Source organism: Scyliorhinus canicula, chromosome 7 (assembly GCF_902713615.1).
Source record: "Scyliorhinus canicula chromosome 7, sScyCan1.1, whole genome shotgun sequence".
Lineage (NCBI taxonomy): Eukaryota > Metazoa > Chordata > Chondrichthyes > Carcharhiniformes > Scyliorhinidae > Scyliorhinus > Scyliorhinus canicula.
The window spans coordinates 211133716-211152937 of record NC_052152.1 but is presented as its reverse complement, the minus strand read 5'-3'; the positions used below and the strand labels follow the sequence as shown (position 1 = coordinate 211152937).

At 48.1% G+C, this 19222-nt stretch overlaps 1 protein-coding gene across 1 annotated transcript in view; it reads right to left on the bottom strand.

Annotated features, from left to right (window-relative positions):
* The window catches only part of LOC119969776 (fer-1-like protein 4), a 427310-nt gene that overhangs the window by 358848 nt on the left and 49240 nt on the right, over positions 1-19222 (bottom strand). Inside the window, 2 exon segments of the mRNA XM_038803853.1 lie at positions 1751-1792; positions 11762-11853. Of these exon segments, the coding sequence (XP_038659781.1) occupies positions 1751-1792; positions 11762-11853 (134 nt within the window).

The following is a 19222-nucleotide window of genomic DNA, read 5'->3' as shown; positions in this document are numbered from 1 at the left end:
GTTTTCTGGGAGGCGGCGCCGTTCGCTGGCAGCGGGATTCTCCGTGTTTCCCGGGAGGCGGCGCCATTCACTCGTGGTGGGATTCTCCGCGTTTCCCGGGAGGGTAGGAAGCAGGAGGCAGCGCCGTTCGCTGGCAGCGGGATTCTCCGCGTTTCCCGGGAGGGTAGGAAGCAGGAGGCAGCGCCGGTTGCTGGCAGCGGGATTCCCCAGTGTTTTCCGGGAGGCGGCGCCGTTCGCTGTCAGCGGGATTCTCCATATTTCCCAGGATGCGCCTCCGGTCGCTGGCAGCGGGGTTCTCCGTGTTTCCCGGGATGCGGGAGGTGGCGCTGTTCGCTGGCAGCGGGATTTCCCAGTGTTTCCCGGGAGGCGGGAGGCGGCGCCATTCGCTGGCAGCGGGATTCACCATATTTCCCAGGATGCGCCTCCGGTCGCTGGCAGCGGGGTTCTCCGTGTTTCCCGGGAGGCGGTGCCGTTCGCTGGCAGCGGGGTTCTCCGTGTTTCCCGGGATGCGGTGCCGTTCACTGGCAGCGGAATTCTCCGTGTTTCCCGGGATGCGCCTCCGGTCGCTGGCAGCGGGGTTCTCCGTGTTTCCCGGGATGCGGTGCCGTTCACTGGCAGCGGGATTCTCCGTGTTTCCCGGGATGCGGTGCCGTTCACTGGCAGCGGGATTCTCCGTGTTTCCCGGGATGCGGTGCCGTTCACTGGCAGCGGGATTCTCCGTGTTTCCCGGGATGCGGTGCCGTTCACTGGCAGCGGGATTCTCCGTGTTTCCCGGGATGCGGCGCCGTTCACTGGCAGCGGGATTCTCCGTGTTCCCCGGGAGGCGGTGCCGTTCACTGGCAGCGGGATTCTCCATATTTCCCAGGATGCGGTGCCGTTCACTGGCAGCGGGATTCTCCGTGTTTCCCGGGATGCGGCGCCGTTCACTGGCAGCGGGATTCTCCGTGTTTCCCGGGATGCGGTGCCGTTCACTGGCAGCTGGATTCTCCGTGTTTCCCGGGATGCGGCGCCGTTCACTGGCAGCGGGATTCTCCGTGTTCCCCGGGATGCGGTGCCGTTCACTGGCAGCGGGATTCTCCGTGTTTCCCGGGATGCGGTGCCGTTCGCTGGCAGCGGGATTCTCCGTGTTTCCCGGGAGGCGCCGCCGGTCACTGGCAGCGGGATTTCCCAGTGTTTCCCGGGAGGCGCCGCCGGTCACTGGCAGTGCATTTCTCTGCTCCCAATAGGAATTCCCATTGAAGCCACACCATGCCGTCGGGAATCCCACGGGTGGGGGTGTGTTGCCAGCGGAATCCGAGAATCCCACCGCTAGCACACAGCCAGAGAATTCTAGTCTGGATCTCCATGGGAATCAGGGTTATGGGGGATTAGCATGATCTTATTATTTTATTATATTTCTTACTTTTACAAAGCTCGAGCTCAGAGTGTGGACAGGGGAAAACCCCTAATCCTGCTCCTTGCCTGCTCCAAAAACCAACTCAAATTGAATCCAATTCGTTGTCCCTACCAGGGAGACACTCCAGATCCTGGCATTCCACCTGACCCTGCGCTCATCTTAGCCAAAAGCCGAGAAGCGATTAGTAGCATGATCTTATTGAATGCTGGATCAGGCTCGATGGGGTGAGTGGTCTCTCCCTCACATTTCTTGTGTTCTTGTGATCAGGATTGTCTGAGAAATGTTGTTTTCCTGTATTTGGATGACCATATTTAGATAACCATGTTTAAACTATTTCTTGAAAGAACAACTTACTTGTAAGGTTGGTATCCCTCATTTTCGATAATAAGAGCATTCCTGTAAAGAAAGAAAATGGAAAAAACTGCATCAAACAGGAAATACGTGAATGAAATAGTGTCCAGCATTGAATAATCTAACTGAAAGCTGTTTGAAGAACCCACAACACAATTGGCCCTGATGTCAGCGGTTATTATAGATCTTACTTAGAGAGGCCCAGGGTGGCTCGTGCAGTGCTCGAGTAGGCGGGAGGACACATGGTTGAGCTCCTTCAACGAGCTTCATGCAAACAACTGAATTAGGAGGAGCAGGCAACTCGGCCCTCAGCACTGCAAGGGTTTTCTTTTTATAAATTTAATTGTAACCCAATTAATTTTTTCCAAATAAGGGACAATTTAGCATGGCCAATCCACCTACCATGCACATCTTTGGATTGTGGGGGTGAGACCCACGCAAACACGGGGAGAATGTGCAAACTTCACATGGACAGTGGCCCATGGCTGGGATCGAACCCGGGTCCTCAGCGCGGCACTGCAAGGGTTAATGTAGTGTCGAGAGTAGCCACTAGAGGGAGCTACAGTTACAACTATATAAGGCAATGATGCTAAGCATTGTGGGGGAGACTGAATGCAGGAGTTAGCTAGTGAAGGTCAGAAGAACAGATAGTGTAAGTGAGGGCAGATCATAGTTTAAACCAGTAGTGAGATTAGCTGTAGATGGGTGTAGTATAGATGTTATTAATCAATTTGTTTAAGTTAAAGCTATTTGTGATCTTTGTGAACACTACGCCAACTATCCTGAAATAAGCAACACAAAGAACACCACATGCTACCAGGTGTCTATTTCTATTAGTAAACATCCGTTAGATTAGGAAAGAATAGCATTAGGGGATTGAAGAAGAAATCCAGAAGTTACAGAACTCAGAAAATCTACGACGAAGACTAATCAGAAGATGGAAGGTCTCAAGAAGCCTGACCACTTCAGGACACACGGTAAACAATGTCAGAACTGGGCTTTATTTAAATAGCAGTTTGAAGATTTCCTTTCTAAATCCATGTTTGAAAGCCATGATGTGGAGATGCCGGCGTTGGACTGGGGTGAGCACAGTAAGAAGTCTTACAACACCAGGTTAAAGTCCAACAGGTTTGATTCAAAACGACTACACGATGAGATCAATAAATTCCATCCCACCATCAGACTCACCATGGACTATTCGCCAAATTCTGTTGCATTCTTGGACACACTCATCTCCATCAAGGACAGTCACCTCAGCACTTCGCTTTACCGCAAGCCCACAGACAACCTCACGATGCTCCACTTCTCCAGCTTTCACCCGAAACACATTAAAGAAGCCATCCCCTAAGGACAAGCCCTCCGTATACACAGGATCTGCTCAGACGAGGAGGAGCGTAACAGACACCTACAGATGCTGAAAGATGCTCTCGTACGAACAGGATATGGCGCTCGACTCATCGATCGACAGTTCCAACGCGCCACAGCAAAAAACCGCACCGACCTCCTCAGAAGACACACACGGGACACCACTGACAGAGTACCCTTCGTCGTCCAGTACTTTCCTGGGGCGGAGAAACTACGACATCTTCTTCGCAGCCTTCAACACATCATCAATGAAGATGAACATCTTGCCAAGGTCATCCCCACACCCCCACTACTGGCCTTCAAACAACCGCGCAACCTCAAACAAACCATTGTTTGCAGCAAATTACCCAGCCTTCAGAACAGCGACCACGACACCACACAACCCTGCCAGGGCAATATCTGCAAGACATGCCAGATCATCGACTCGGATGCCACCATTACACGTGGTAACACCACCCACCAGGTACGTGGCACATACTCGTGCGACTCAACCAATGTAGTCTACCTCTTACGCTGCAGAAAAGGATGTCCCGAAGCGTGGTACATTGGCGAGACCATGCAGACACTGCGACAACGAATGAACGGGCATCGTGCAACAATCACCAGGCAGGAATGTTCCCTTCCAGTCGGGGAACACTTCAGCAGTCAAGGGCATTCAGCCTCTGATCTCCGGGTAAGCGTTCTCCAAGGCGGTCTTCAGGACACGCGACAACGCAGAATCGCCGAGCAAAAACGTATAACTAAGTTCCGCACGCATGATCCTCAACAGGGATCTTGGATTCATGTCGCATTACATCCACCTCCCACCATCAGGCCTGGACTTGCAAAATCCTACCAACTGTTCGGGCTTGAGACAATTTACACCTCTTTAACCTGTGATTAACTCTCCCCCTGGATCTGTAATGATTTGATTACCTGCAAATGCTCGCATTCCAAGCATTGTCCAGCATCTCTGACTTTGTCTATATAAATGTTTCTGGAACATACCTCGCCATTCACCTGAGGAAGGAGCTGCGCTCCGAAAGTTCGTGTTTGAATCAAACCTGTTGGACTTTAACCTGGTGTTGTAAGACTTCTTACCATGTTTGAAAGTGCCTCAGACTAAAAGAAAATAGGACTCATATTAAATTTGGCTAGACCGCAAGCATCAGAACTTTATAATTCGGTTAAATTCAGTGCTGATGAGCATAACAATAAATACAGCATGGTGCTACAAAAATTCGATACAAACCATAAGAAACAGTTGAATCAGATCTATGAGTGCTACATGTTCAGAAAACGGCTGCAGTTAAGAGAGAGTCAATAGATTCCTTCATCACAGCTCTAAAGTTGCAATGACTGTCCTGTAATTTTTCCTCAACCTCCAATTCTATGCTGCATGATCAGGTTATGTTTGGGATTAATGATAAACGTTCGCGTAAAAAAATGCTAACTCGACCGGTTTTACCGCTCGAAGGCGCGATTAATATGTGAAAGGCCAGTGAACAGGCATCGAATGAATATGCAGATTTTATGGCAAAAGAAAATTGGGAAATGTGGCTGGCGCCATTAATGCTGCGTTGCAGCACAGCGTTGCGTACAATGGCTGGTGGCCATTTTGAGAGTGACGTCACGAGCGTGATGATGTGCACACGCTCTGGACTTGGCCACAGTAAAAAAAATTGTATGGCAAAAGGCAAACAATGTTCCCATTGTTGCAAACTTAACCACTTTGCAGCACAGTGTCGTTTATCAGCAACTGCTCCAGTAACCAAATTTGAAAAGTACTCCAGTGGTTTCAGACGGATCCAAAGTGTGCAGGGTGAAGAGAAAAAATCCAACATCATAAAGGATAGGGAGGATTGTTCACCATATTCACTTTCGGATACCTTCATGATAGAAACACTCACTGGGATTAATTTACTGGATCGAATTGAAAGACCAGTACAAGAGCTCTTAAACATAATTAAGGAATGGACTGTCTCATTAGAAATAAATGGGAAACTAAAACCATTTAAAATTGACATAGGAGCGCACGTAAATATTATCACCAAACGCTCTTTAAGGCAAGCTTTTAGCAAGCCACTAATAAAGCAATCCATTTATCGTCTCACAGATTACAACGGTAACATGATAGTCACAAGAGGATCCTGCTGTCTTGTTGTTAAGAATGGGAACATCGCGATACCCATCGACTTCGAGGTGGTAGAGGGTGAGAAATCATCATTAATTGTAGTGGATTCTTGTAAAAAGTTGAATCTGGTGAAGCGCATTTACACAACTGACAGTGCGATGGATACGTACAGGGTAACACTGAACAACTCTTGGACGAGTATGATCATGTCTTTCACCTATTTAATTAAGTTGAAGAAGGATGCCAAACTAATAATACATGTACCACGGCGAGTTCTAGCTCCGTTACGAGAATGGCTTAAAGCTGAGTCTGAGTGCATGCAGAAACAGAATATAATCTCCAAGGTCATGCAGCCGACAGACTGGGTCAGTTCAATGGTCTGCATGTGCAAAACCAATGGAAACCTCAAGATCAGGATCTGATCCAAAGGATCTTAATAGCAATATCATGAGGGAGCATTACCAGATCCCCCAGAGGGAAGAAATTACTTCTGAAATGGCTAATGCCAAGCTATACATGAAGCTGGACGCATCCAAAGGTTTTGGCAGGTCAAGCTGGACGTTCCAGCCAACAAGCTAGGCACATTTACTGTGTCTTTCAGGAGGTACTGTTTTAATTGGCTACCATTTGGTAGCATATCGGCCTCAGAATTATTCCATAGAGAGAGCAATGGAGACGATCATTAAGGGGATTCCAGGGATACGAATCTACGTGGATGACATCATCATCTGGTCCAACACCACGGAACAGCACCTGAACAGCCTCAGGAAGGTGTTTAACCTAGAGCATAGAACATACAGTGCAGAAGGAGGCCATTCGGCCCATCGAGTCTGCACCGACCCACTTGAGCCCTCACTTCCACCCTATCCCCGTAACCCAATAACCCCTCCTAACCGTTTTGGTCACTAAGGCAATTTATCATGGCCAATCCACCTAACCTGCACGTCTTTGGACTGTGGGAGGAAACCGGAGCACCAGGAGGAAGCCCACGCACACAGGGGGAGAACGTGCAGACTCCGCACAGACAGTGACCCAGCGTGGAATCGAACCTGGGACCCTGGAGCTGTGAAGCCACAGTGCTAATCACTTGTGCTACCTTGCTGCCCGTTTTTGACAGTTTTCAACACTACGGTCTTAAACTGAATTGTGACAAGTGTCAGTTTGGCATCCACAGGTTAAAATTCCTGGGTGACAATCTCACAAGAAGGAACTTGGCCAGATCCAGACAGGATCAAGGCCATTGGGGGAATGCCGATACCCAAGGACAAGGCGGCAATTATGCGAATGCTCGGTGTGGTGAACGTTTATGGGCAAGTTCATTCCCAACTTATCAAGTCGGACATGGGCTGTAAGGAACCTCATAAAGAAAAATGTTGAATTTGAATGGAGTGGCAGGACATGAAGTCAGTCTTGAGCACTGCTCCAATGTTGACATTCTATGACTCCACTAGAGAGATGAAGATCTCCACTGACACCAGAAAATAGGGCGTTGGCGCAGTCCTCCTGCAGAAGGATGACCACAAGGTGTGGCAACCAATTGTGTATGCGTATCGATCAATGACTCCCACAGAGTAGCGAGATGCGCAGATTGAGAAAGAGTGCTTTGGCCTCGTCATTGGCAACACAAAATTTCACAACCACATCTATGATTAATCTAGGACAAAGGTTTGGCACAACATCGTGGGCCGAAGGGCCTGTTCTGTGCCGTATTTTTCTATATTCTATGTTCTATGTCTATGGCCTACCGCACCTCACGGCCGAAACAGATCTCAGGTCGTTGGTGAGCATCATCCTTGTAGCCACCTGAGTTGGCCACTTCCCAAGTTCAAAATGGAGAAACACAAGGAACGCAGGTAAAATTGGACAATCCCAGAGAAACAAGCAGTTTGCAGACTTTTCCTGTGTATTCTGCCTGCAAAGAAAGCAGACAGCCCTGAAACCAGAAGCCATGCATATTAATGAGCGATTCCCGGGCACAATAGTAACAATCAAAGGTGATCGAAGTAAAGCTAGACTCCTCGGCGCCAGCAGGAGTCCAAGACAAAAGAAGCAAACGGGCACCCAAGGACCGCCCAGCGATCGGGAAACAGCCCCAGTATTGGGGAATTCAAACCAATCGATTGGAAGTAAGCTCGGGGTCCGCCCAAAAGGGCGCATAGCCCCTGGGGGCTCTAAGATAGAGCCCCCAAGGTCAGTTCTCTCTCTTAGCCGGCCCTCCCAGCAGAACATCTTAGCAGCTCTCGAAGAACTTGACCATAAAAGGAGAGGCCTGGCCATCTGCTGCACCATCAAGTAAGTGTCCAGTCAACGCACGCTATGAGATAGATGCTCCTGACCCCTTAATCCGTACCAGCTGGAAGCCTGCAGACTCAGGATCGAGCAAGAGGCCATTGTTCCCTGACCCAGCGGGTTCCCTTATCCAGATAAGTACTGGCCTGTTAGTGGTAGGAATAGCCTAGTCTTTTAGTATTGTATGCATGAGTAGCGATTAACTGTATTAATAAACGTGTTTTGATTTGAACCTTACTAATTGGTGTATTGAGTCATTGATCTGAACTTGAACTTGAACCTCGTGGTGGTATCATAAAGATACCTGGTGACTCCAGAGCTAAGTAATAAAACAGAGCCAATTGAGTGTAAAGCACACTCACCAGAACGAGCAACATCCAAAAAGACCGAAATGAGATGTCTCCATGGTTGCAGCGGATGATATTGAAGCTCAGGTGATACAATTACGACCTGGTCTATACACCAGAGAAAGACCTGGTTGTGGGGATACAGTATCCAGAGCAACCACGGATGCTGAAACATCCGAACCAGAGATAGTCCAAATAGTGGAATTTCAAGCTCGTTTCTTTACCGAGATACTACCAGTGCTGAGTTTCAAAGCCGAAACTGAAAAGGATTTGACGCTCCAGAAGGTGAAACAATACCTAAAAGAAGGATGGCCTGCTGGATGTCGATCAGCCTTTCGAGATATGAGTTAATCTTTCTACAGTAGGTGGATTCCTGCTCAAGGGAGATAGAATAGTGATTCCTGTCAGTTTACATTTAGGGGTTCTGCAGCAGATTCACGAGGGTCATCAAGGCATTGAAAAGTATTGTAGGAGAGCCAGACAGTCGGTGTATTGGCCGGGAATAAACAGAGATACGATCAATATGTTCCAAGCATGTCCAATTTGTCAGATGCATCAGCCTGCACAGAGCAAAGAAACCATTCAGCAGATGGAGATCGTTACCAGTCCATGGAATAAAATGGGCATGGATTTATTCTACATGCAGGGTCATGACTACTTGATAGTCATGCGGTGGGATTCTCCTATAATGGGGCTATGTCCCCATGCCGACTTGAAAAGCAGTACCAACCACTCTGGCGTCAACGGTCCCCAATAATGGGGAATGCTCCCCTTCCTAGGGGGCTAGGTCGGCGCCGGAGTGGTCCCTGCAGCTCCAGCCGGCGCAGAACGGCCGACGTGAATTTGCGCATGCTCGGGGTTCCCTTCTCCACACCGGCCCCTGGGCAATAAGGCGAAGCCCGACAGGGGTCAGGCGCAGAGGAACATAAGCCCCCAAGGAACCAGCCCGTCTGCCGATCGGTAGGCCCCGATCGCAGGACAGGCCACCTTGGAGGGCCCATCCCAGAGTCGGATCCCCACACCTCCCCCTCAGCACGGCCCCCGCAGACACACCTTCCAGGTCCCGCCGTGTGGGACCTGAGTAACCCACGCCGGCGGGACTCGGCTGAACCCGGCAGCCACTCTGCGCGTCGGGGCCCGGAGAATCGCCGGGGGGGGGGGGGCTTTCAACGGCCTCCGACCGGCACGGCGGCAATCCCGCGGGCGCCCGGGAATCGGCGGGGGAGAATCGGTGCGCAGGCGTCGGGGCGCGATTCTCGCTTCCTCCCGGGGATTCTCCAACCCGGTGTGGGGTTGGAGAATCCCAGCCATAGACTTGCTCCAACTTTCCAGAGGTGCTGATGCTGAACGATTCAACTGCCAGATCAGTGATCGGTGATAAAGGCAAAAAAAATCAATTTTTGCACGCCATGGTATTCCGCTTAACGTTGTCTCTGACAATGGCCCTTGTTACGCGAGCTGGGAGTGGACACATTTTTCAGAGCAATATAATTTCAATCATATTACTTCCAGCACATGTTATCCTCAGTCTAATGGAAAAGCAGAGAAAGGAGTAGGGATAATAAAGAAGTTATTCCGCAAAGCCAGTGATGATGGTCAAGACATATCGTTGGCGTTGTTAGCATACCGAGCGACACAGGTCTATTACCTGCTCAGATGTTAATGGGTGGACGACTAAGATGCACTTTACCTGAGATCACCATTCCTGAAATGAATAGTAAAGAGAAACGTGAACGTATCGGAGCAACGAAAACAAAGCAACAAGAGGACTATGATAAACAAAACAACCCTCTACCTGAACTTCGAGAAGGTGACTTTGTACAAATTCAGCTTCCACTCGGATGCAGTATACCCCACCCTGGTGCAGTATCTGGCGCAGTCAGATGGGCCTTCTTGAAAGTGAACCTTTGGAAAGCGACGGGTCCTGACAGGGTCCCTGGTCGTGCACTCAGACCCTGCGTGGACCAGCTGGCAGATGTGTTCGCGGACATCTTCAACCTCTCCCTACTCTGTTCCGATGTCCCCACCTGCTTTAAGGAGACCGCCATCGTACCAGTGCCAAAGAAGAACCAGGCAACGTGCCTCAATGACTATCGTCCGGTGGCCTTGACATCGATCATTATGAAGTGCTCGAGAGGTTGGTCATGAGACACATCAACTCCATACTCCCAGGATGCCTAGATCCACTGCAATTCGCATACTGCCGCAACCGGTCCACTGGAGACGCCATTTCCCTGGCCCTACACTCATCCCTAGAGCATCTCGACAACAAGGACTCCTACATCTGACTCCTACTTATTGACTACAGCTCCGCCTTCAACACCATAATCCCAGCCAAGCTCATATCAAAGCTCCAAAACCTAGGACGTGGCTCCTCACTCTGCAACTGGATCCTCTACTTTATGACCCCAGACAAGAATCCGTAAGGATAAACAACAACACCTCCTCCATGATAGTCCTCAATACCGGGGTCCCGCAAGGCTGCGTACATCACCCCCTACTCTACTCCCTGTACACACACGACTGTGTGGCAAAATTTGGGTCCAACCCCTTCTACAAGTTTGCTGGCAACACGACTATAGTGATCCTGATCTCAAACAACAGGAGGGAGATAGAGAACCTAGTGGAGTGGTGTAACAACAACAATCTCTCCCTCAATGCCAGTAAAACTAAAGAGCTGGTCATTGAAAATGAAATGAAATGAAATCGCTTATTGTCACAAGCAGGCTTCAAATGAAGTTATTGTGAAAAGCCCCTAGTTGCCACATTCCGGTGCCTGTTCGGGGAGGCTGGTACAGGAAGCAGGAAGCAAATTACTGTACACACCCCTGTCAGCATCAACGGGGCCGAGGTGGAGATGGTCAGCAGTTTCAAATTCCTAGGGGTGCACATCACCAAAAATCTGTCCTGGTCCACCCGCATCGACGCTACCACCAAGAAAGCACAACAGCGCCTATACTTCCTCAGGAAACTAAGGGAATTCGGCATGTCCACATTCACTCTTACCAACTTTTACAGATGCACCATAGAAAGCATCCTATCGGGCTGCATCACAGCCTGGTATGGCAACTGCTCGGCCCAGGACCGCATGAAACTTCAGAGAGTCATGAACACAGCAGTCCATCACACAAACCTGCCTCCCATCCATTGGCTCCATCTACACCTCACGCTGCCTGGGGAAAGCGGGCAGCATAATCAAAGATCCCTCCCACACGGCTTACTCACTGTTCGAACTTCTTCCATCGGGCAGGAGAATCAAAAATCTGAGAACACGCACTAACAGGTTCAAAAACAGCTTCTTCCCCACTGTTACCAGACTCCTGAATGACCCTCTTATGGACTGGACTGATCTCTTCACACATCGTCTCTACTGAGTAGTACTACATATGCTCACTCAATGCCTGTGTCTATGTATTTACATTGTGTATTTATGTATGTCCTATGTTTTTTTTTCATGTATGGAATAATCTGTCTGGATTGTACGCAGAACAATACTTTTCACTGTACCTCGGTACACGTGACAATAAACAAATCCAATCCAATCTAAGTATACTCCACCCTGGCTCAATGTACCCATCCGAGGGACGCATGCCCCATTCCAGTGCAGTATACTCCACTCTGGTGTGGTAAGTGAAACACTTCTAGTTTCAAGCTAGGGCACATTGTCACAGCAGGCTATAGGAACTGTGTTTTGTGCATGGTCCGTGCTGTATCTGAATTGATATCATCAAAATGGAATATAATCCCTACTTCCAGCTAGAGGAATCCCCTCCTCCATATGCACAGCTCACATTCAAAGACTCAAAAAGCAGGAAGGAAGGACTAACGTTATTGGAATGGAGCTGAATTTGTGGATATCATTTCTCTATTTGCAAATATGCAATTGTGTAGTTCACTGACCTGTCACTGATGTCAACCACAAAGTCATGTTCTGACCATGATCCCACAGCTCCCTCAACTGGCTGATATCGGACCTCCAGATCCACCAATATCTGAAATCAAATAGTAATTCGAAAAAGATCATTAATTTCCTTCTACAAAACTCAGCCCAACTGATATATTTTTCACCTCAGCGACACAGAGTGAAGGTCACGCCCTACAGCAGGGTGACAGGGTGAAGGTCACGCCCCACAGCAGGGTGACAGGGTGAAGGTCATACCCCACAGCAGGTTGACAGGGTGAAGGTCACGCCCCACAGCAGGTTGACAGGGTGAAGGTCACGCCCCACAGCAGGGTGACAGGGTGAAGGTCACGCCCCACAGCAGGTTGACAGGGTGAAGGTCACGCCCCACAGCAGATTGACAGAGTGACGGTCACGCCCCACAGCAGGGTGACAGAGTGAAGGTCACGCCCCACAGCAGGTTGACAGGGTGAAGGTCACGCCCCACAGCAGGTTGACAGGGTGAAGGTCACGCCCCACAGCAGGTTGTCTCTGCCATAGGTGCCAGTACGTCCTTTCTCAAGTAAGGAGACCAAAACTGAACACAATACTCTAGGTGTGGCCGCACTAACACCTTATACAATTGCAACATAACCTCCCTAGTCTTAAACTCCATCCCTCTAGCAATGAAGGACAAAATTCCATTTGCCTTCTTAATCACCTGTTGCACTTGTAAACCAACCTTCTGTAACTCATGCACTAGCACACGCAGGTCTCTCTGAACAGCGGCATGCTTTAATATTTTATCGTTTAAATAATAATCCCGTTTGCTGTTATTCCTACCAAAATGGATAACCTCACATTTGTCAACATTGTATTCCATCTGCCAGACCCTAGCCCATTCACTTAACCTATCCAAATCCCTCTGCAGACTTCCAGTATCCTCTGCACTTTTCACTTTACCACTCATCTTAGTGTCATCCGCAAACTTGGACACATTGCCCTTGGTCCCCAACTCCAAATCATCAATGTAAATTGTGAACAATTGTGGGCCCAACACGGATCCCTGAGGGACACCACTAGCTACTGATTGCCAACCAGAGAAACACCCATTTATCCCAACTCTTTGCTTTCTATTAATTAACCAATCCTCTATCCATGCTACTACTTTACCCTTAATGCCATGCACCTTTATCTTATGCAGCAACCTTTTGTGTGGCACCTTGTCAAAGGCTTTCTGGAAATCCAGATACAGTAGTCCCCCTTTATAACGCGGGTGTTGGGATCCAAGACAGCCACCCACGTTGCATCCGAGCCGCGTATATCCACGATGGGGGTTTTAAATTTATTTAAAAATCTATGCTAGCGCTTCCCATTGAGAGTCTACGGGGGGCGGGGGGAGAGGTCAGACCCCCGTAGACTCACAATGGGAAGCGCATGCATAGATTTTTAAATAAATTTAAAACCCCCATCGTGGATCTAATTAAAACAGTGTCAATTTCAGTGGCCGGAGAGGGAAGCTGCTCTCTCACTGAAACAATCAGCCGGCCGCTGAAATTGACACTGCCGGCTGCTCTCTCCTCCAATCAGAAACATTAAAACTTAAAAGTTGGATTGGAGGGAGAGAGCAGCCGGCAGTGTCAATTTCAGCGGCCGGCTGATTGTTTCAGTGAGAGAGCAGCTTCCCTCTCCGGATCAAAGTGAGCCGGCCGCTGAAATTGACACAACTGACAGTTGGGGTCCATAAGCCCCCCCGCGGTATATCGCGAACCGCGGTATTGCGGCGCGCGGTATAACGGGGGACTACTGTATACCACATCCATCGGCTCCCCGTTATCGACTGCACTGGTAATGTCCTCAAAAAATTCCACTAAATTAGTTAGGCATGACCTGCCCTTTACGAACCCATGCTGCGTCTGCCCAATGGGACAATTTCTATCCAGATGCCTCGCAATTTCTTACTTGATGATAGATTCCAGCATCTTCCCTACTACCGAAGTTAAGCTCACTGGCCTATAATTAACTGCTTTCTGCCTACCTCCTTTTTTAAACAGTTTGCTAATTTCCAATCCACCGGGACCACCCCAGAGTCTAGTGAATTTCGGTAAATTATCACTAGTGCATCTGCAATTTCCCTAGCCATCTTTTTTTAGCACTCTGGGATGCATTCCATCAGGGCCAGGAGACTTGTCTACCTTTAGCCCCATTAGCTTGCCCATCACTCCCTCCTTAGAGATAACAATCCTCTGAAGGTCCTCACCTGTCATAGCCTCATTTCTATCAGTCACTGGCATGTTATTTGTGTCTTCCACTGTGAAGACCGACCCAAAAAACCTGTTCAGTTCCTCAGCCATTTCCTCATTTCCCATTATTAAAACTCCCTTCTCATCCTCTAAAGGACCAATATTTACCTTAGCCACTGTTTTTTGTCTTATATATTTGTAAAAACTTTTACTGTCTGTTTTTATATTCTGAGCAAGTTTACTCTCATACTCTATCTTACTCTTCTTTATAGATTTTTTAGTAGCTTTCTGTTGCCCCCTAAAGATTTCCCAGTCCTCTAATCTCCCAGCAATCTTTGCCACTTTATATGCTTTTTCCTTCAATTTGATACTCTCCCTTATTTCCTTAGATATCCACGGTCGATTTTCCCTCTTTCTACCGTCCTTCCTTTTTGTTGGTATAAACCTTTGCTGAGCACTGTGAAAAATCGCTTGGAAGGTTCTCCACTGTTCCTCAACTGTTCCACCATAAAGTGTTAGCTCCCAGTCTACCTTAGCTAGTTCTTCTCTCATCCCTTTGTAATCTCCTTTGTTTAAACACAAAACACTAGTATTTGATTTTACTTTCTCACCCTCCATCTGTATTTTAAATTCCACCATATTGTGATCGCTCCTTCCGAGAGGATCCCTAACTATGAGATCATGAATCAATCCTGTCTCATTACACAGGACAAGATCTAGGACCGCTTGTTCCCTCGTAGGTTCCATTACATACTATTCTAGGAAACTATCGCGGATACATTCTATAAAATCCTCCTCAAGGTTGCCTTGACCGACCTGGTTAATCCAATCGACATGTAGATTAAAATCCCCCATGATAACTGCTGTACCATTTCTACATGCATCAGTTATTTCTTTGTTTATTGCCTGCCCCACCATATCGTTACTATTTGGTGGCCGATAAACTACTCCTATCAGTGACTTTTTCGCCTTACTATTCCTGATTTCCACCCAAATGGATTCAACCTTATCCTCTATAGCACCGATGTCATCCCTTACTATTGCCCGGATGTCATCCTTAAATAACAGAGCAACACCACCTCCCTTACCATCCACTCTGTCCTTCCAAATAGTTTGATACCCTCGGATATTTAACTCCCAGTCGTGACTATCCTTTAACCATGTTTCAGTAATGGCCACTAAATCATAGTCATTTACGATGATTTGTGCCACCAACTCATTTACTTTATTCCAAATACTACGAGCATTCAGGTAAAGTACACTTATGTTGGTTTTTTTACCTCTGTTTTGAATCTTAACATCTCCAGTTTTATTCCTTTTGTTATTACTGGGCCTATTCACTGAGCTCCCCTCAGTCACTGTACCTTGTACTGTCGCCCTTTTTGATTTTTGACTATGTCTTCTCTTACTTCCTTTTGCTTCTGTCCCTGTTTTACTACCTTCCAACTTCCTGCATCGGTTCCCATCCCCCTGCCACATTAGTTTAAACCCTCCCCAACAGCTCTAGAAAACACCCCCCTAGGACATCGGTTCCAGTCCTGCCCAGGTGCAGACCGTCCGGTTTGTACTGGTCCCACCTCCCCCAGAACCGGTCCCAATGCCCCAGGAATTTGAATCCCTCCCTCTTGCACCATCTCTCGAGCCACGCATTCATCCTATCTATCCTGACATTCCTACTCTGACTAGCTCGTGGCACTGGTAGCAATCCTGAGATTACTACCTTTGAGGTCCTACTTTTTAGTTTAACTCCTAACTCCCTGAATTCTGTTTGTAGGACCTCATCCCGTTTTTTACCTATATCGTTGGTGCCTATGTGCACCACGACAGCTGGCTGTTCACCCTCCCCCCCCCCAGTAGCTGATTGCCTCCATCTCTAATGTGTATCCGGGGGGGACACCTCCACGAAGCGGGAGAGCGATGAGGGCCAAGCACATCGAGGATCACTGAGGGTAACAGGGGAGGAGGTGAGGGGGTAGTTAGGGGGTGAGGACACCGGGGGGGTCAAAGTTGATGAGGCGTAAGGAATGGAGTGTGTGTTAGTGGGGAGAGGATGGGGATAATGGGGCAGTGGTGTACACTTGTACGAGGAACATTTAAATACCCTCACACAACCAGAATGACACCTGTGGCTCTTTGTTCCGTGATCCAAGTCGAACACCAATCGCATGCCCCAACCCCCATGACAGGCAAACACCCCCCCCCCCCCCCCCCCCCCCCCCCCCCGAGCCCCCACCCTGCCCACGCTCACCCAATCGTGGACATGTACCTGGGACTGGAGCTCATCTCCTGGGTGATCAAAAGTTGGCGCTACTGCGTGTGTGGTGTTATCGGGGTACAGGGGAGGATATTCTGTTATTGAGGTACATGGGCGGCTAATCTGTTACCGGGGTACAGGGGAGAATATTCTGTTACCGGGGTACAGGGGAGGATATTCTGTTATCGGGGTACAGGGGAGGATATTCTGTTATTGGGGTACAGGGGAGGATATTCTGTTATCGGGGTACAGGAGAGAATATTCAGTTATCAGGATACAGGGGAGGGTGTTCTGTTGTTGGGGTACAGGGGAGGATATTCAGTTATCGGGGTACAGGGGAGGATATTCTGCTATCGGGGTACAGGGGAGGATATTCTGTTATCGGGGTACAGGGGAGGATATTCAGTTATCGGGATACAGGGGAGGATATTCTATTATCAGGGTACAGGGGAGGATATTCTGTTATCGGGGTACAGGGGAGGGTGTTCTGTTGTTGGGGTACAGGGGAGGATATTCAGTTATCGGGGTACAGGGGAGGATATTCTGTTATTGGGGTACAGGGGAGAATATTCTGTTATCAGGATACAGGGGAGGGTGTTCTGTTGTTGGGGTACAGGGGAGGATAATCAGTTATCGGGGTACAGGGGAGGATATTCTGTTGTTGGGGTACAGGGGAAGATATTCAGTTAACGGGGTACAGGGGAGGATATTCTGTTATTGGGGTACAGGGGAGAATATTCTGTTATTGGGGTACGGGGAGGATATTCTGCTTTTGGGGTACAGGGGACGATATTCTATTATCGGGGTACAGGGGAGGATATTGTATTATCGGGGTACAGGAGACGATATTCTGTTATCGGGGTACAGGGGAGAATATTCTGTTATCGGGGTACAGGGGAGGATATTGTATTATCGGGGTACAGGGGAGGATATTCTGTTATCGGGGTACAGGGGAGGATATTCAGTTATCGGGGTACAGGGGAGAATATTCTGTTATTGAGGTACAGGGGAGGATATTCTGTTATCGGGGTACAGGGGAGGATATTCAGTTATCGGGGTACAGGGGAGAATATTCTGTTATTGAGGTACAGGGGAGGATATTCTGTTATCGGGGTACAGGGGAGGATATTCTGTTATCGGGGTACAGGGGAGGATATTCTGTTACCGGGGTACAGGGGAGGATATTGTATTATCGGGGTACAGGGGAGGATATTCTGTTATCAGGGTACAGGGGAGGATATTGTATTATCGGGGTACAGGGGAGGATATTCTATTATCGGGGTACAGGGGAGAATATTCTGTTATTGGGGTACAGGGGAGAATATTCTGTTATCGGGGTACAGGGGAGGATATTCTGTTATCGGGGTACAGGGGAGGATATTCTGTTATCGGGGTACAGGGGAGGATATTCTGTTATCGGGGTACAGGGGAGGATATTCTGTTATCGGGGTACGGGGAGGATATTCTGTTATCGGGGTACAGGAGAGGATATTCTGTTATCGGGGTACAGGGGAGGATATTCTGTTATCGGGGTACAGGGTAGAATTTTCTGTTATCGGGGTACAGGGTAGAATTTTCTGTTATCGGGGTGCAGGGGAGGATAATCTGTTATTGGGGTACAGGGGAGAACATTCTGTTATCGGGGTACAGGGGAGGATAATCTGTTATCGGGGTACAGGGGAGGGTATTCTGTTGTCGGGGTGCAGGGGAGGATAATCTGTTATTGGGGTACAGGGGAGAACATTCTGTTATCGGGGAACAGGATTTCCAAATTTTCCAACAGCACAAAACTTGTTGCGATTTTGTAGATATGTACACACAGTGTGTCCAGTATCTACAGTGCAACACAGTGCGTACAGTATCTATAGTTTTCCAGAGCTGTTGGGGAGGGTTTAAACTAATGTGGCAGGGGGATGGGAACCGATGCTGGAAGTTGGAATGTAGTAAAACAGGGACAGAAGCAAAAGGAAGTAAGGGGAAACATGCAAGGCAGAGAAGACATAGTCAGAAATCAAAAAGGGCGACAGTACAAGGTACAGTGACTGAGGGGAGCTCAGTGAATAGGCCCAGTAATACTAAAAGGAATAAAACTGGAGATGTTAAGATTCAAAACAGAGGTAAAAAACCAACATAAGTGTACTTTACCTGAATGCTCGTAGTATTCGGAATAAAGTAAATGAGTTGATGGCACAAATCATAGTGAATGACTATGATTTAGTGGCCATTTCTGAAACATGGTTAAAGGATGGTCACGACTGGGAGTTAAATATGCAAGGGTATCAAACTATTCGGAAGGACAGAGTGGATGGTAAGGGAGGTGGTGTTTCTCTGTTATTTAAGGATGACATCCGGGCAATAGTAAGGGATGACATCGGTGCTATGGAGGATAAGGTTGAATCCATTTGGGTGGAAATCAGAAATCAGGAATAGTAAGGCGAAAAAGTCACTGATAGGAGTAGTCTATCGGCCACCAAATTATAACGTTATGGTGGGGCAGGCAATAAACAAAGAAATAACTGATGCATGTAGAAATGGTACAGCAGTTATCATGGGGGATTTTAATCTACATGTCGATTGGTTTAACCAGGTTGGTCAAGGCAACCTTGAGGAGGAGTTTACAGAATGTATCCGCGATAGTTTCCTAGAACAGTATGTAGTGGAACCTACGAGGGAACAAGCGGTCCTAGATCTTGTCCTGTGTAATGAGACAGGATTGATTCATGATCTCATAGTTAGGGATCCTCTTGGAAGGAGCGATCACAATATGGTGGAATTTAAAATACAGATGGAGGGTGAGAAAGTAAAATCAAATACTAGTGTTTTGTGTTTAAACAAAGGAGATTACAATGGGATGAGAGACGAACTAGCTAAGGTAGACTGGGAGAAAATACTTTATGGTGGAACAGTTGAGGAACAGTGGAGAACCTTCCAAGCAATTTTTCACAGTGCTCAGCAAAGGTTTACACCAACAAAAAGGAAGGATG